Source organism: Mastigoproctus giganteus, chromosome 2 (assembly GCF_048544385.1).
Source record: "Mastigoproctus giganteus isolate SK-2022 chromosome 2, ASM4854438v1, whole genome shotgun sequence".
In the NCBI taxonomy this organism is placed as follows: domain Eukaryota; kingdom Metazoa; phylum Arthropoda; class Arachnida; order Uropygi; family Thelyphonidae; genus Mastigoproctus; species Mastigoproctus giganteus.
In genome coordinates this window covers 132784126-132801141 of record NC_143576.1, presented here as the reverse complement: position 1 = coordinate 132801141, position 17016 = coordinate 132784126, and the positions used below count along the sequence as shown (strand labels likewise).

Below are 17016 nucleotides of genomic sequence, written 5' to 3'. Positions count from 1 at the left end.
CAGTAATACATTTCAGATGTTAATAAAATATGTTCTATATATGTATCATATAGAAAATCTAATTTTTTTCAGCATTTTTCATACACTTTTAAAAAAGTCAACTTTTTGCAAAAATAACTAAAGCCATGGGAATAATAGCATTAAAAATAATTCAATCCTTAAAGAGTTAATGTTCCTTTGCACATCTTTAATTTTTTTTTTTTTTTCATTTAATTTTTAGTGATAATTTTGCTCTAATCTGGGCAATCAGTCCAGAATTAGAGTGAAAATACATTTAAGTACAAATACTTCATTTTTTAGAAGTTATTTTAAAACTTTGCATAAAAATTCACTCAGAGCCAACTAAAATGGAAACCTCAGTACCATGAACCCATACATGTTCAGAACACTAAGTACAGTGTTGAAAAATTAACACTAGAACATCTATGCTCATTTAAACAACTAGCTTCAATTCATTACCTAAATTTCAATTCAATAATCTTAAGCTAACTTTTGTTCTTCCTTGTTTGTTCATTCATTCTGCTTATAATTCCAAAAACAATACCATACAATTCCTGAAAATTACAACCTATAGAAATAAAAGTACAGCATAAGTTTCTTCTTGTTTTCCAACTTTCAATCCATCAATGGTAAGAAGGTTCTTATTATTTTCCACAAAAATAGTAAGTTAAAATAAAATAAAAGAACCATAAAATAAAAAGAGAATGAAAATTGCATTCTACTTTTGCACATTTCAAAATTGAATGAGTTTCAAAATTGAGAAAATGAATGAAAATAATATTCTAATAGTAATAGTTATAAAATAATAATATATCAGTGAATATAAGTCGACTAAATTTACTTTACAGCGTGATACAACAGAAGTTTACATTTTTGGTTTAGAAATTTCATGCCGACCGGGCTAGCCGGGTGGGTAAAGTGCCTACCTAGCAACCCAAAGGTCACGGGTTCGAATCCCGACTCGGGCTTGGATCAAAGTACTGCAAAAACCTTGGGAGGTGCATTATCGCCACAGAAGAAAATTTCATACTCAAACTGGATTTAGTACACAAAATCATGAGTGAAAGCTGAGGTCGCCAACTTTAACTGTGCATGGAAGATTGTTAAGCTAAAAGTAAGGTGATAATGCAAGATTCAAAACACACTAACTTTTTTAACTATTATTCTTGTCACATTAACAACCTTCTAATCTCATAGTTCTAAAAGTATTTCTACCTTTGGGACATTTATCATGTCCCACTCGAACTTTATACCCTGAGCAGTGTTTACTTTGTGAGATGAGATTTTAATGGGTATTCAAAAAAATTGGGAAATAATTTTTCATTTTGTTTTAACCTGCAGTATTTGTCAGGCATCAGAATTAAAAAGGATGGTAATGACTTCTGAATGAGTAGTCTACTCACTTGGAAATCAGTGACTTCCAGATGAGTAGACTACTCATTTAAAAATCATTACCATCCTTCATTACCATCCTTTGTAATTCTGATCTGATCTAATCTAATCTAATCTGATGCTAATTCTGATTTCTAATTCTAATCATTGACTGAGTAATACTCAGTCAATGCGATACACACAATCAGTACACAGCGATAAATGATAAGAAACGCTGGGTAGTCTAACACAGAAATGTCTTTTTTTTTTTTCCTTTTTTTTTTCTTCTGTCACTTAGATTGAGAGATGTCATAGCTCATGTGTTGATGTCTTAATTCACTAAGTTTGACAACTGAAGAGGATAATTGTTGGTGTACATTTTTTCTCCTTTTGGCCCTAGCTACAAAGACTTGTACACCGAGCAAAATAAACGACTTCACCAGGCTTCATTATTAAAATACCTAAATAAACAATAAAGCTGTTTTCTCATCTCTCATGATGTTACCTTTTCATTAATAAAATTTTTGCAATATTTTTTTATTTCAAATCCTTTAATTGGCTATCAAGTAAATTGTTTAGAGATTTATTATAATTTTTTATAGACTGTTTCTTTGGTATTCAATTAAAATCTATTATAATTATACCTCAATCAGCACGGTTTCACATAACACGGAATAGTTTCGGTACCAATTATCAGTGCTATTCAAGGTATTGCTGTATATATTACTTATAAGTAATAATAGTAATATATATAAGCAATATAAATGATAGAACAAAGAGATCCAATAAATGAGCAAAGAAAAGCATCATTCGATTTGCACAGTTTTTTATTGCGCAGTCAGGTATTTACTATCAAAATTTTAAATTGTGAAGCGAGTTTCACTACCTGCACAATTTTTGTTTAAAAGCTTCAAAAATAGGAATGAAGGAGCAGATTTTGAAAATTTATTTATGTTTTTATATGATTGAAGACTTCAATCATATGAAGGAGAAACACATTTCACCATAATAAAGTAAAATCCCACAGAATTCTAGCTATCAGTATTATCGTAAATGCAATAAGATCGAGTTTACTACCCATTCATAATAGATTGCACTAACTAATAAACTGCTCAATAAACCGGAAAGTGCAAATTGTTTTTATTGTTTTATGGTCATGACCTCCAGAAATGTGCTTTAGAAAAATATCACAAAGGCATTCAAAACTGATTCTTATAACCAAACATATCAATAAACGGTGGTAGGTTTGTCCGGTTATTTTTGAAACAACTTCCTCACTTAGGACAGCCTTCATCAGTTATCCTACATTCGCTGGTCAGACAATCTTTTTCTGGTTCATGCAACATAAAGTGCCCGTGACCACCAAATACGGAGGATGCGGAAAGGTCGGTGAATGACCACTGCTTATCCAAGGAGCAATATAGCTTTAGTTGCTAATGCTCATAAAAATCAAATAACAGCAACATAAAGTGATATAATTGGTAAGCATTGCTTTTGTTGATTTAATACTTCTTGTCTATATAAAGTGTGGGTTTAATTAGTGCCTAAAATTCAGACCAGAGCAGCAAAGCAAAAGGCTCAAGCTAATGGAAGTGCTGTAGCTCAGAGAGAAACTGAGGGGTAGGGGGGGGCAGTTTCCTTCTGAATCACAGACTTTTAAAATGCACTACTTGCATGATGTTTGTGGAGCATTCAGGTACGGGACATGATATTGCCATGGGGGATGTCTTTGTTGTGCGCGATGCAAGGAGTGTATTGAAATCAGGCAATTCAGTGTTGTTATGGGCCTATATGAGAGCTTGAAGGACAGGGTGGATGCCCTCGAAGGAACTAAATTGAGGAGCCCATCAACACCAGAGCTTGAACTTGGTCATCACGCAACACAGCGGCAACCCCCCAAGGCAGAATGCGCTGGTCCTACAGGAACTAGTAGTTGTTGGTGACTCAATTGTCAGGGAAACGGGGAACATTCTTTGTAAAAAGGTTAGGTGGAACAGGACCAGGGTATGTCTGCCAGGGGCAAAGGCTGATGACGTTGTAGAGCAGATATCATCTTTTAAGGGCACAAAAGGTGATAAAGTTGTACACGTTGGCATTAATGATATCAAGAGTAGGAGACTGGCAGAATTACTTAACAAGTACAGGTCACTGTTGAAAAAAAGCCATGAATTAGGGTTGAATTTGAAAGTGTCTGCAATTCTGCCCAGACAAAATAGGAGGGAGTATAGGATGAGAGTCTCGTCGATCAATTCGGCCTTGGAAAGATTGTACAAGGCTCAAGGGGTAGAATTTTTTTCAGCCTGGTCTGTACTTGTTAACAGGAGAGATTGCTTCTACAGGGATGGGATACACTTAAATAGAAAGGGTGAAAGAATATTTGCTGATGCAATCGAGGCAGTGTTAGGTTGGTCGGAAACCTGCTAGATTGGGGGGAGACAAAGACTAATAGATTAACAGTAGCCACTGGCAGAGGTGAAAGAGATTCTTGCACCGCTTTTATTGGAATGAGCAGAAGCCTTAAAAACAAGATGCAGGATATTTCAGAGACTGCTGGGAGTCATTGTGGTACAAGTAAACACATGGGTTGTGTTTAGGGCAGCTAAGAATAGAAACAGGTGCATGTATACTTGCGTGTACACCAATTCTAGGAGTTTAGTAAATAAATTTGATGAATTTGAGGTATTGCTTAAAGCATCAAAGGCGGATATTGTTAGGATATCAGATACGTGGTGTCACACAGATATAAGTAATGCAGAAATGGAATTTGGGGAGTACAACGTCTACAGAAAGGATAGGAAGGGAGGAGGGGTTATGCTATTAGTTAAGAAACACATAAAATCCAAGTAAGTGAAGCCAGTCCACTTGATATCGATGGTCAACTGTTGATGATCCTGCTCAGGTAGCTAACAAACTAAATGAGTATTTTGCATCGACATTCACACATGAGGAGTTATTCAGTGAGGGGAAGGCTAGAGGTGTATTCAACTCTAGCAGTAAGCTAGAGAATCTTGTAATAACTGAGAGTAAAGTGGAGGAGAAATTGTTGAAGTTAAACACAAGAAAGGCACCTGGGGTGGATGGGATCTATCCAGTTATATTAAAGGGGGCAGCAAAGGAAGTAGGCAAACCCTTAGCCATAATTATGAAAGCTTCCTTGGACTAAGGGGAAGCACCACAGACTGGAGATGTGCAAATGTGACCCCAATTCACAAAGGAAGAGCAAAGGCTGACACAAGTAATTATAGACATGTGAGTTTAACTTCTGTTCCAAGAAAATTAATGGAGGCACTGGTTAAAGAAGCACTGCAGGATCATCTAGACAAGACTTCAGTTATAGCTCAGACAGCATGGTTTTGTTAAGGGGAAGTCTTGCCTGAGCAATTTGATTGGATACTATGATGCAGTCACAAAAGAACTGGATGCAGGGAATAACTTTGATATTATATACTTGGATCTTAGAAAGGCTTTTGATACTGTTGCACATGGAAGACTGCTGCACAAATTGGAACAGTGTGGCATTGGAGGCAAATTGCTGCTATGGATAAAGGGGTGGTTGAGGGGGAGAAGACAGAGAGTGGTAATCAATGGACATTGCTCATCGTGGACTAATGTTATCAGTGGAGTCCCTCAGGGTTAAGTGTTGGGTCCATTATTGTTTTCTGTATTTATAAATTAGCATTAGCATTAGTAGAAGCATTTGATGCAAGAAAGCAAGCTTATGCAGCATCAGCCAAAAAAAAAAAAAAAAAACCACTCCCACTTCACCCCTCTGTTCGTTCAAAATACCTGTCCAGCTGAGCCTTAAACTTATTTAGGCTATCAACCTCCACCACAAGGGATGGAAGTCTGTTCCACCAACCAACCACCCGCTGGCTAAAGGCAAATTTCCGCACGTCTATCCTACATCTGTCTTTCCTCAATTTGAATTTATGTCCTCTCAGGTGATTTTTCTGAGCTAGAGGAAGAATCCCATCAGCATTGAGCATGCTTAAACCATTCAAGGCTTTATACACCTCTATCAGATCACCTCGCTGGTGCCTAGTCTCCAGACACTGTAATTTGCAAAACTTAAGCCTTTCTTCGTAAGAGCACCCCTTTGTTCCATTCACTAATCTTGTTGCCCTTCTCTGTACTCGTTCCAGCAGCTCTACATCCTTCTTGAAATGAGGCCTCCAGACCTGTATACAGTACTCTAGGTGTGGCCTGACCATCGCCTTATACAATGGAATAATCACCTCCTTATCCCTGCTGGAAAAATTCCTGTATATCATTGACAATACTCCATGAGCTACTCTTGCAGCCCGTCTGCACTGCTCAGAGAACTTCATATCTGCCTGCACAACCACCCCCAAGTCCCTTTCATTCTCTACCACTGTCAGTGTAGTACCACAGAGTTGATACGTTGCTCTGGGGTTGCTGTTTCCCATGTGTAGTACTTTACATTTGTCAATGTTAAACTTCATTTGCCACCTCTCAGCCCATCTGCTCAACCTTTCCAGATCCTGTTGCAGCAGCATAGTGTCAGTAGTGTCCTTGACAACCCTGCCAACCTTTGTATCGTCTGAAAACTTGGACATTAAGCCCGATATACCATCATCAATATCATTTATAAATACAGAAAACAATAATGGACCCAACACTGAGCCCTGAGGGACTCCACTAATAACATCAGTCCACGATGAGCAGTGTCCATTGATTACCACTCTCTGTCTTCTCCCCCTCAACCACCCCTTTATCCATAGCAGCAATTTGCCTCCAATGTCACACTGCTCCAATTTGTGTAGCAGTCTTCCATGTGCAACAGTATCAAAAGCCTTTCTAAGATCCAAGTATATAATATCAAAGTTATTCCCTGCATCCAGTTCTTTTGTGACTGCATCATAGTATCCAATCAAGTTGGTCAGGCAAGACTTCCCCTTAACAAAACCGTGCTGTGTCTGAGCTATAACTGAAGTCTTGTCTAAATGATCTTGCAGTGCTTCTTTAACCAGTGCCTCCATTAATTTTCCTGGAACAGAAGTTAAGCTCACAGGTCTATAATTACTTGTGTCAGCCTTTGATCCTCCTTTGTGAATTGGGGTCACATTTGCACATTTCCAGTCTATGGGTACCTCCCCTGAGTCCAAGGAAGCTCTCATAATTATGGCTAAGGGTTTGCTTACTTCCTTTGCTGCCTCCTTTAATATAACTGGATAGATCCCATCCACCCCGGGTGCCTTTCTTGTGTTTATCTTCAACAGTTTCTCCTCCACTTTACTCCCAGTTATTTCAAGATTCTGAAGCTTACTGCTAGAGTTGAATACACCTCTGGCATTCCCCTCGCTGAATAACTCCTCATGTGTGAATGTCTATGCAAAATATTCATTTAGTTTGTTAGCTACCTGAGCAGGATCATCAACACTTGACCCATCAATATCAAGTGGACCAATCTGATTCATCCCCTTCCTTCTAGAGTTTACATAAGTAAAGAACTCTTTGCTGTTTTTCTTTGCATCCCTTGCCAAGGATTTCTCGTAATCTGCCTTCGCCTGCCCAACCTCCTTTGTAACTTGGTTGCATATCAACTTGTATCTATCATAGGCTTCTGTGTCATGTGTTAATTTGTATGTATCCCATGCATTTTTCTTCTCTGCCATATGCCTCATTAGTTCATCTGACATCCATTTTGGCCTAGACCTTGAACAATATTTCTTAGTTGGTATGTAAAGCCTAGTAGCTTCCAAGATAAGTTCTTTGAATGCTTCCCATTTTGAATTTGCTGTTGGTAACATCATCAGTTGGTCCCACTGTATAGAATTTAAATACTGTCTCAGTCCATCGTAGTCGCCTTTACGGAAGCAATAACCCTTCCCTTTACCCCTAATGGTAGTTACCTCTTTGAGTAAATCCCACTTCAGCACACTGTGATCACTGCCACCAAGTGTTCATTTATCTGCAGATTCTTAATGCATGAAGAATCACTGCTGATAATCAAATCAAGAGTATTACTCCCTCTAGTTGCCTCCCGAACATGCTGATGTAGAAAACAATCATCCAATAAATCCACAAAAGCCCTGCTAGTGTGTGAGTAACCAGCCCCCAAAATCCAGTCAATATCTGGGAAATTAAAATCTCCCATTATAAGACACTCTGATTTACTGGCCCACTATTTCCCTGTACAGTTCCTTATTATACTCATCAGAGTCATTAGGCCTATAGCACACTCCTACTCTCAATTTTGATCTCCCAGTGTTTATGTCACACCAAACTGACTCCACACTGCACTGTCCAGCGATGTCGACTGGCTTCACTTCCTTGGTTTTTATGTGTTTCTTAACTAATAGCATAACACCTCCCCCCTTCCTATCCTGTCTATCCTTTCTGTAGACGTTGTACTCCCCAAATTGCAGTTCCGCATCCCTTATACCTGTGTGACACCACGTCTCTGATATCCGAACAATATCTGCCTTCGATGTTTTGAGCAATACCTCAAATTCATCAAATTTATTTACTAAACTCCTAGCATTGGTGTACACGCAAGTATATCTGCACCTGTTTCTATTCTTAGCTACCCTAAATGATATTGATGATGGTATATCAAGCTTAATGTCCAAGTTTGCAGACGATACGAAGGTTGGCAGACCTAACCTAATCACGTAGTGATTAGGTTTCTGGAAACCTAATCACGTAGTGAGAGGCCTTACTCTCACTACGTGATTAGGTTTCCAGAAACTTTCTTCGTTTTAGCAGACAAGAAAGAATTTCTCCGTTAGATCGGGAGTCTCAATGAAAGTTCCCCACTTAAAGGTACTTCCTTGTCTTTTACTCCATTCTCTATTCCCATGGTAACGATAGAAAGTGAAACCCGTCCCATTTCTAATCAACTTGCACGTAAAGAAAAGCTGGCGAAAAATCAACTGGCAGCAGCATAGTGTCAGTAGTGTCAAGGACACTACTGACACTATGCTGCTGCTGCAACTGGATCTGGAAAGGTTGAGCAGATGGGCTGAGAGGTGGCAAATGAAGTTTAACATTGACAAATGTAAAGTAGTACATATGGGAAACAGCAACCCCAGAGCAACGTATCAACTCTGTGGTACTACACTGACAGTGGTAGAGAATGAAAGGGACCTAGGGGTGGTTGTGCAGACAGATATGAAGTTCTCTGAGCAGTGCAGACGGGCTGCAAGAGTAGCTCATGGTGTATTGTCAATGATATATAGGAATTTTTCTAGCAGGGATAAGGAGGTGATTATTCCTTTGTATAAGGCAATGGCCAGGCCACACCTAGAGTACTGTATACAGGTCTGGAGGTCTCATTTCCAGAAGGATGTAGAGCTGCTGGAACGAGTACAGAGAAGGGCAACAAGATTAGTGAATGGAACAAAGGGGTGCTCTTATGAAGAAAGACTTAAGTTTTGCAAATTACAGCATCTGAAGACTAGGCACCATCGAAGTGATCTGATAGAGGTGTATAAAGTATAAAGCCTTGAATGGTTTCAGCATGCTCAATGCTGTTGGGATTCTTCCTCTTGCTCATAATAATCACCTGATAGGGCATAAATTCAAATTGAGGAATGAAAGATGTAGGATAGCGTGCGGAAATTTGCCTTTAGCCAGCGGGTGGTTGGTTGGTGGAACAGACTTCCATCCCTTGTCGTGGAAGTTGATAGCCTAAATAAGTTTAAGGCACAGCTGGCACTCAATACACATCATACATTATACATATATCTTCAATGACTATAAAGACAGTAGGACTGGTAAATTATGGTGATATGATTTACATAAAGTTGTTAATTTTGATTACACATTATTACCCTTAATCTGATTAGACATTATTACATGTTAATTACGTTACTCATTTTTTATTTGTTAAGGTTAAGGTGTAATCAAAGTAATCAAATTAACAGGTAATAATCTGTAATCAAAATTAACAACTTTATAACTTGTAAATCATATCACCATAATTTACCTGTTCTGCTGTGTTTACAGTCACTGAAGAACTGGTACAGGAAGTAACACGAAATGTCTGAGAATAATATGTAGTTCTTTAAAAAATTATCGGTAGATCACAATCCACAGAGGTTTGGGTTCTCATTATTTCACCAATTTCCAGTTCTTGACATATGTGCACCAATGCCACTAAAAGAACATTTAAGCCCCTCACAACATAAATGCTTTGGCAACCATTCTTCCACTAAAAGAATATTTTTAAGACCTCACACCATGAATGGTCTGGAAAACATTCTTGAGCACAGTACAGAAGTATCTAACCCTTGAGGTATGTTATTAATAACTCAACGTGCCTAAACACTATACAACGTTTAATTGCCAAACTTGCCATTTTTATAAATAAACAATGTTCTAATATCTAAATTTCAGAAATATACCTTCTTCTGTTGATCCTGCTGAAGACGCATCATTCATTTTGGCACTAATTAACCCTTCCTGAAATTGAGCATAAGCATCAAAGACCTAAGTAAAAAAATTAACATTTAGTTGTTTAAAATGTTAATCACACACATTTCAATTATTCATTTAAGCAATTTAAAAAAAACTATAAACAAACTTTTTGTTTAATCTTTTAATAACAAGCATACTGACTCCTTTCTGGAAGGACAGCTCTCTTCAGAGGCCAGTAAACAGCTTCAGTTACATGAGATGCAAACTTTTGATTTTTATCGGGTATGAGAGAAGTACAGGCTTAAAAATATTTGGAACCAGGGGCTTTTCATTCCAACTAAGAAATACTGTTCAAGGTTTAGGCCTAAATGGATGTCAGATGAACTAATGAGGCTCTTGGCAGAGAAGAAAAATGTATGGGATGCATATAAAGTATCAGGTGACACAGAAACCTATGGCAGATATAAACTAGTCTGTAATCAAGCCACAAAGGAGGTTAGGCAGGCGAAGGAAGATTAAAAGAAATCCTTGGCAAAGGATGCAAAGAAAAACAGCAAAGAGTTCTTTACTTACGTAAACTCTAGAAGGAAAGGGGTGAATCAGATTGGACCACTTAACATAGATGGGTTGACTATGATGATCATGCTCAGGTAGCTGATAAACTGAATCAGTATTTTGCATCTACATTCACACATGAGCAGTTATTCAATGAGGGGAGTGCCAGAAGTTATCAAATTTTAACAGGGAGCTAAGTGATTTTGTAATAACTGAGAACAAAGTGGAGGAGAAATTGTTGAAGTTAAACATAAAAAAGGCACCTGGGGAGGAACGGGATCTATCAAGTTATATTAAAGGAGGCAGCAAAGGAAGTAAGCAAGTCCATAGCCATAATTATGAGAGCTTCATTGGACTCAGGGGATGTCCCCATGGACTGGAAGTGTGCAAATCTATCACCAATTCACAAAGGGGGTTCAAATGGTGACAAGATAACTATAGACCTGTTAGTTTAACTTGTGTTCTAGGAAAAAAATGGAATCACTGGTTAAAGAAACATTGCAGGATCATCTAGACAAGACTGCAGTAATAGTTAAGACACAGCATGGGTTTGTTAAAGGGAGGTCTTGTCTGACCAATTTGATTGTATACTATGATGTGGAAACAAAGGAACTGAATGCCAAAAATAATTATGATATCATATACTTGGATTTCAGGAAAGCTTTGATACTGTTGCACATGGAAGACTGCTGTACAAATTGGAGAGGTATGGCATTACTGTCAGGTAAGTTACTACAATGGATAAAGGGATGGTTGAGTGGGAGATGACAGAGTGGTAATGAATGGACACTGCTCTTCATGGACAAATGTTATTAGTGGAGTTCTGCAGGGTTCGGTGTTTGGCCTATTGTTGTTTTGTATATTTATCAATGATATTGACGAAGGTATATCAGATTTAATGTCCAAGTTTGAAGATGATACAAAGGTTGACAGGGTTGTTAACAAAAGGGTTTTTTTTTTTTTTTATTAGTTGCCGCTTCGGCTTCTGTGGCCATAATGCACCTCCCAAAGTTTTTGCATTTTTTACTCTGATCCAAGCCTGAAGTGGGATTCGAACCGCGACCTTTGGGTTGCAAGGCAGGCACTTACCCACCTGGCTAGCCTGGTCAGCATTAATGAGAGTGAGGACAGTATGCTACTCCAACTGGATCTAGATAAGTTGGACAAATGGGCTGAAAAGTGGTAACGAAAGTTTAACATTGAGAAATGCAAAGTACTGCATATGAGTAGCAATAATCAAAGAGAAACGTACGAACTGTGTGGTACTACACTCAGGGAAGCGGAAAGAGAAAAACACCTGGGAGTAATTGTGCAGTCAAATATGAAGTTTGCTGAGCAGTCCAGAGGGGCTGCCAGGGAAGGTCATGGAGTCTTGTCACTGATATATAGGAATTTTGCTAGCAGGGACAGGGAGGTGATTATCCTGTTATACAAGACAATGTTATACAAGACAATGGTCAGGCCACACCTAGAGTACTGTGTACAGGTCTGGAGGCCTCATTTTAGGAAGGATGTAGAGTTGCTAGAAAGAGTACAAAGTAGGGCAACAAGATTGGTGAGGGAAACTAAGGGGTGATCTTACCAAGAAAGGCTTAAGTTCTGCAAATTGTAGTGCCTGAAGAGTAGGCACCTGCAAGGTGATCTGATTGAGGTGTATAAGGCCTTGAATGGGTTGAGCAAGCTGAATGCTGATGGGATTCTTCCTCTTGCTTGAGTGGGCATAGATTCAAATTGAGGAAAGAAGTTGTAGAACAGATGTGCAGAAATTTGCCTTTAGCCAGCGGGTAGTTGATCAGTGGATCAGACTTCCATCTTTTGTTGTGGAAATTGATGGCCTAATAAATTTAAGGCTGAGCTGGATAGGCATTTGGAACGAATGGAAGGGTGACATGGGAGGGTTTTTTTTTTTTTTTTTTGGCTGCATAAGCTTGCTTTCTTGTATCGTATGCCTCTGCTAATGCTTTAGGCTTAGATTTAAAAGACTTTAGAGAACCAAAATGTAATGCAGCAAAAGTAATGTCAGGTGACGGAATTGATCTTCAAAAAATGATAAAAAAGAGCTGTGTATATTCATTGTTGTGCACATAACTTAATTTTAATTGTTATTGAATCTGCGCAAAGTTGTGTTGAAGCAAAAACAATTTTTGGCACAGTCGAGGCTATTTATGCTTTTATGAATAACAGGCTTGCATTGTTTGAAAATACTGAAGGAGGAACAAGAGCTTTGCAATAGCATGTCTGACTATTCAACACTGAAAAGACTCAGAAACACAGAGGTGTAGCATGATATCTAGCTTGATTGCAGTAAAAGAAAATTTACAGGCAATTTACCACAAAGTTACACATTGTATAAATGGAGAAACTGACCTTACAAGTAAAAGCAATGGCTTTGGGACACAGAACACTTATCATCATGGATACATTTGTATTTTGCATATTATCATCAACATGAATATCAGTTTTAAACACAACCAATGCTTTATCAAAATTTTGACAGTCTCCATCAATAAATTTAGAAGTTGCTGACGCTCTTATATCTTCCTGACGAAAATCAATGAGCGCTCTTAGATTGGATGAAAAATTCACAAAGAATTTGGAGGAATCAAAACAACTTGCAGCATTATGCAATATGACTCTTGCTGAAACTATGCAATATGACTCTTGCTGAAACTATGCAATAAATTGCTGAGTTTCAGAAATTTAGAGTAAGAACAAAAAAGTTTTTTTGGTGATAAAACAAAAAACGAGTCAATATGGGATACCATTGAAAAATTTAAGACAAACATATGTCATTCTGGACAAAGTAATACAAAATTTTACTGATAGATTTGAAGATTTTAGTTCGTTGACAAGAATATGTTTGAAGTTTTAAATCTCCAAAATTTTTCTGCTGAAAGACATGTTTAATATAATGAAATAAATTATCGATCAGTGCTTACTGAATTTTACAGAAATGACATAATAAATGCCGCCAAATTTTCTTTGAAGTCATTTATTTTAGAATATTCCGAAATGGAAGAAATAAAATTAGAAGGTATAATTGCATGTAAGTTGACAAATAATTTGAATGTAGTGTATAATAATTTATTAATATTAAATATTATGAAATTTTTTCTAACAATTCCTGTTACGAGTGCTTCAGCAGAAAGAAATTTCAGCAGATTGAAACTGATTAAATGTTATCTTCAAAATACAATAGGAGAAGAGAGGTTATCTTTCTTAGCTCTTGAGTGTGATTTATCATTAGAGTTAGATTGCAATAAAGATCTGGAAGTTCTGAAGTATGCAAAAAAGACAAAAAATTTTAAATATATATTTTTTTTATTTAAAACTTTCTGCCTTTTATACGAGGTGCTACCCAAAAGTTCCAAAAATGTATTTATAAAATAAATTAGACTCACCCTGGGTCTTATTCGCCGCCACCACCAAAGTAGTCCCCTTGAGAACATAATCACCGATCCCAGCACTTCTCCCATGATTTGAATGTGTCCTGAAAGTCATTCTTCGTTAGTGTTCAGCACCACCTGCAATTCAGTTTGGATATCCTCTATGCTGTCAAATCTTCAACCCTTCAGCTTGATTTTCATTCTTCAGAAGATGAAAAAGTTGCAGGGGCTAAGTCTGGAAATAAGGGGGGAGAATGATTGTCATGCTGTTGGATGCCAAAAACTGCACCACAGCAAAAGATGTGTGGGCCGGCGCATTGCCATGATGAAGGACTCAGTTCTTTATGAGCCACTTCTCTGGACATTTCCTCCTGACAGCTTCCCTTAACCACCTCAGGATGAGGTAGTAAAACTTTGTGTTGATGGTCTGGCCAGGAGAGACAAATTCCTTATGGATAATCCCATAAATGTCCAAAAAACAGATCACATGTAGTTCCCATTGCTCCTCGCTTATTGGGCTTTCTTCAGTCGGGGAAGATGAGCTCTTCCACTGGGATGATTGTTGCTCAGTTTCTGGGTCATACCCATATACCCAACTCTAATCACCAGTGGTGACCGTAGAAATGAAGTTTTTATCACTTTTGGCCCGTTCTTGAAGATCTCTGCTAACTTCCATGCGATGCTGCTTTTGGTCTTCACTCAGTAACCGTGGTACAAATTTGGCCACAATCCTCATGTTCAACTCGTCTGACAAAATCTGCTGACACGTGCCGTAGGATAGTCCTGCAATGCCACAAATGTCGTGGATGGTCCACCTGCAGTATTCACAGATCGACGCCCAAACTTTTGTGACATTTTCCAGGGTGGTGCTCGATGGTGGATGCCCAGAGTGATCCTCATCATCAACCGACATTCAGCCATTTTTAAACAATTAAACCAATAGTAGGTCTGTGAGTGGCCTAAAGCATTGTCACCAAAAGCTTGTTTCAATTTCTTATGGATTTCTGCTGCTGTATCATTAAGAAGGAAACAAAACTTGATGCAAGCATGTTGCTCTCTCTCACATCAGCCATCACAAACTACACGAAACACACTGCCACAGAACTGTGCATAAATATTCAATAACTCTATCCAGCCCAGCGCCAAGTGACACAATGATTCACAAAGGATGCATGCAGTGTTACTTAGTGCCACAAGTCCATACTAGACATAGTTCCCGTGCAACAATCAAATTTCGGAAACTTTTGGGTAACACCTCATGTATCATTTTTTTTTCCTTTAATATTTTATTTATATATCATTTTTGCAGTTTATTTTCATAATTATATAGGTATTGATTATATTTTATACATACTGTATATGCTATCATATGTATGTAATGAATAAAAAAACTTTAAAATACTTATTAAATATATTAATCAAATAATCATTTATAAAATAGTTTGTTGTTGTTATTTACATATTTAATATAATTTTTGTAATACAGGCACCTCTTATTTATAACCAAAAATAACAGTTAGGTTAGCATTACGCAATTGGCACCTTCTTTATGAATATATCTGCTGAAAAAAATCCTGGCTACGCCACTGCCTCTATCATTCTCCGAACTCCACTAATCACTTGAAACTCTTTGGCTTCCTCTCTTCCAAACTTGAAAGAGAGGAAGCGCTGGGAAGAAGAGACCTGAGAGCTGGACTTACTGTATAGTTGTATAATGTATACTGCATAGTATATATATTGTTTGGTTGGTGTAGCTTATGCCCTGACTGGATTAAGTGTCAAATATGTGTAATCATTAATGTCTGCTCTCTTATGAACTTTCATTCTGGAAGACACAAGTGAGTCTTTTATTTGCAAACTTTCACTTCTGGGAGTTACAAGTCGACTGTGAAGATTAAATTTTAAATTCCCTGGTATTAGTTCCTCTGCTGTCACTTAATCCTAAGGTCAATCATTCTTTGGTTTAGTAACTTATTCTGCTGGTAATGTCATAATGTCACTGTTATTATTACTGTCTTATGCCTTTTGTGCAAGGTTTGAGTGTGGTATATGCATATTTAAACTAATTAATTGTGCTGTATATGCTTTGATAATGTATTTGATGGTTATGTTTAATTAGCTTTGATGTTCTGATGTCTAATCACACTGAGATTGTTGTGATAAAGTTGTTATTGAGATTTGAGTAATATACTCTATTTTTAACTTCTTGCTCTCTACCTTGGGTTCGAGCTGAAGATGTATTTAAATATATTTTAATCATTCTACTGGCCATCTGGAAAGTTAAGTTAACTTAAGATGATCTTTCTTTTATTTTATGGGTGTTAACTTGTTATAAATTGTATATAGAGCTACGGATATTGTTGATTGTTCTGTAGATAATTTTGTGTAGTTACATAGTTACTCTGCTCTCTCCACATGATGCTAAACAGCAGCTAATTGGGGAAATCCACCAATCAACAAATGAATAAATAGAAAAATAGAAATAGAGTCCAACTATCCTAATAGTGAATTAATTTTCCTTGGTGATTTTCACAATTCCAGCTGGCTTCTGTTTTCTAGTCACACAGACCTAAGAGATGCTGAGGCTTTTGTAATTACCAATGACCTTGCACAGATTGTTCCTTTACCTTCCAGAATACAAAACACCTGTCTTATATCTCACAACAAGGATTCTTCTTCTTCTCCTATGCTTATCTTCGATGACACTCAGTTTTCTAGGCAAGACCTAATGTCTCTATTAGGGATTAGCCTGACTTCTAATCTCTCTCTCTTAGTATAAGCACATTACAAATATTGCTTCCTCTGCATCTAAAAAACTGGGTTTTCTCTTTCATTCTCTGCATTACTTTCCTTCCAAACAGATGTTCTTTCTCTCTATATAAATTGCAAATCCACCCACCATGGAATATTGTTCTCACATCTGGGACAGTGCCTCCAAAACCTCTCTCAGGCTTCTTGATTCCATTCAAAAGAGGACAGTTAGGTTAATTAATGGCTCATCTCTAACAGTCTCTCTCCAACCTCTGTCTCATAGCTGTTCTGTTTCTGCTGCATGCATTTTCTATAGCTACCTCCATGGGCACTGTTCTTCTGATTCAGCTTCTATAATTCCAAAGCAGTCCAAACACATGCCGCAACCAGTCAACACCCTTTTACTTTCCAACTTCACACAGAACCTTACACAGAACTCACAGAACCTTTTCTTCTTCCTCATTTATTCATTCAGCTTCCATTTTCTGAACAAGCTTCCTTCATATGTATTACCTGAAAATTACAATCTACAGAAGTCTGTCAACAAATATCTTCTTTCCTCTCAACTTTC

At 37.6% G+C, this 17016-nt stretch overlaps 1 protein-coding gene across 2 annotated transcripts in view; it reads right to left on the bottom strand.

The window, feature by feature from the left end:
• fand (Pre-mRNA-splicing factor SYF1 fand) overlaps positions 1 to 17016 on the bottom strand; it is a 385689-nt gene that overhangs the window by 252774 nt on the left and 115899 nt on the right. For both annotated transcript variants that reach the window (XM_090368673.1, XM_090368674.1), the window contains one exon: positions 9741 to 9825. In XM_090368673.1, coding sequence (XP_090224799.1) covers positions 9741 to 9825 — 85 coding nt within the window. The remainder of the gene's footprint in view (positions 1 to 9740; positions 9826 to 17016) is intronic.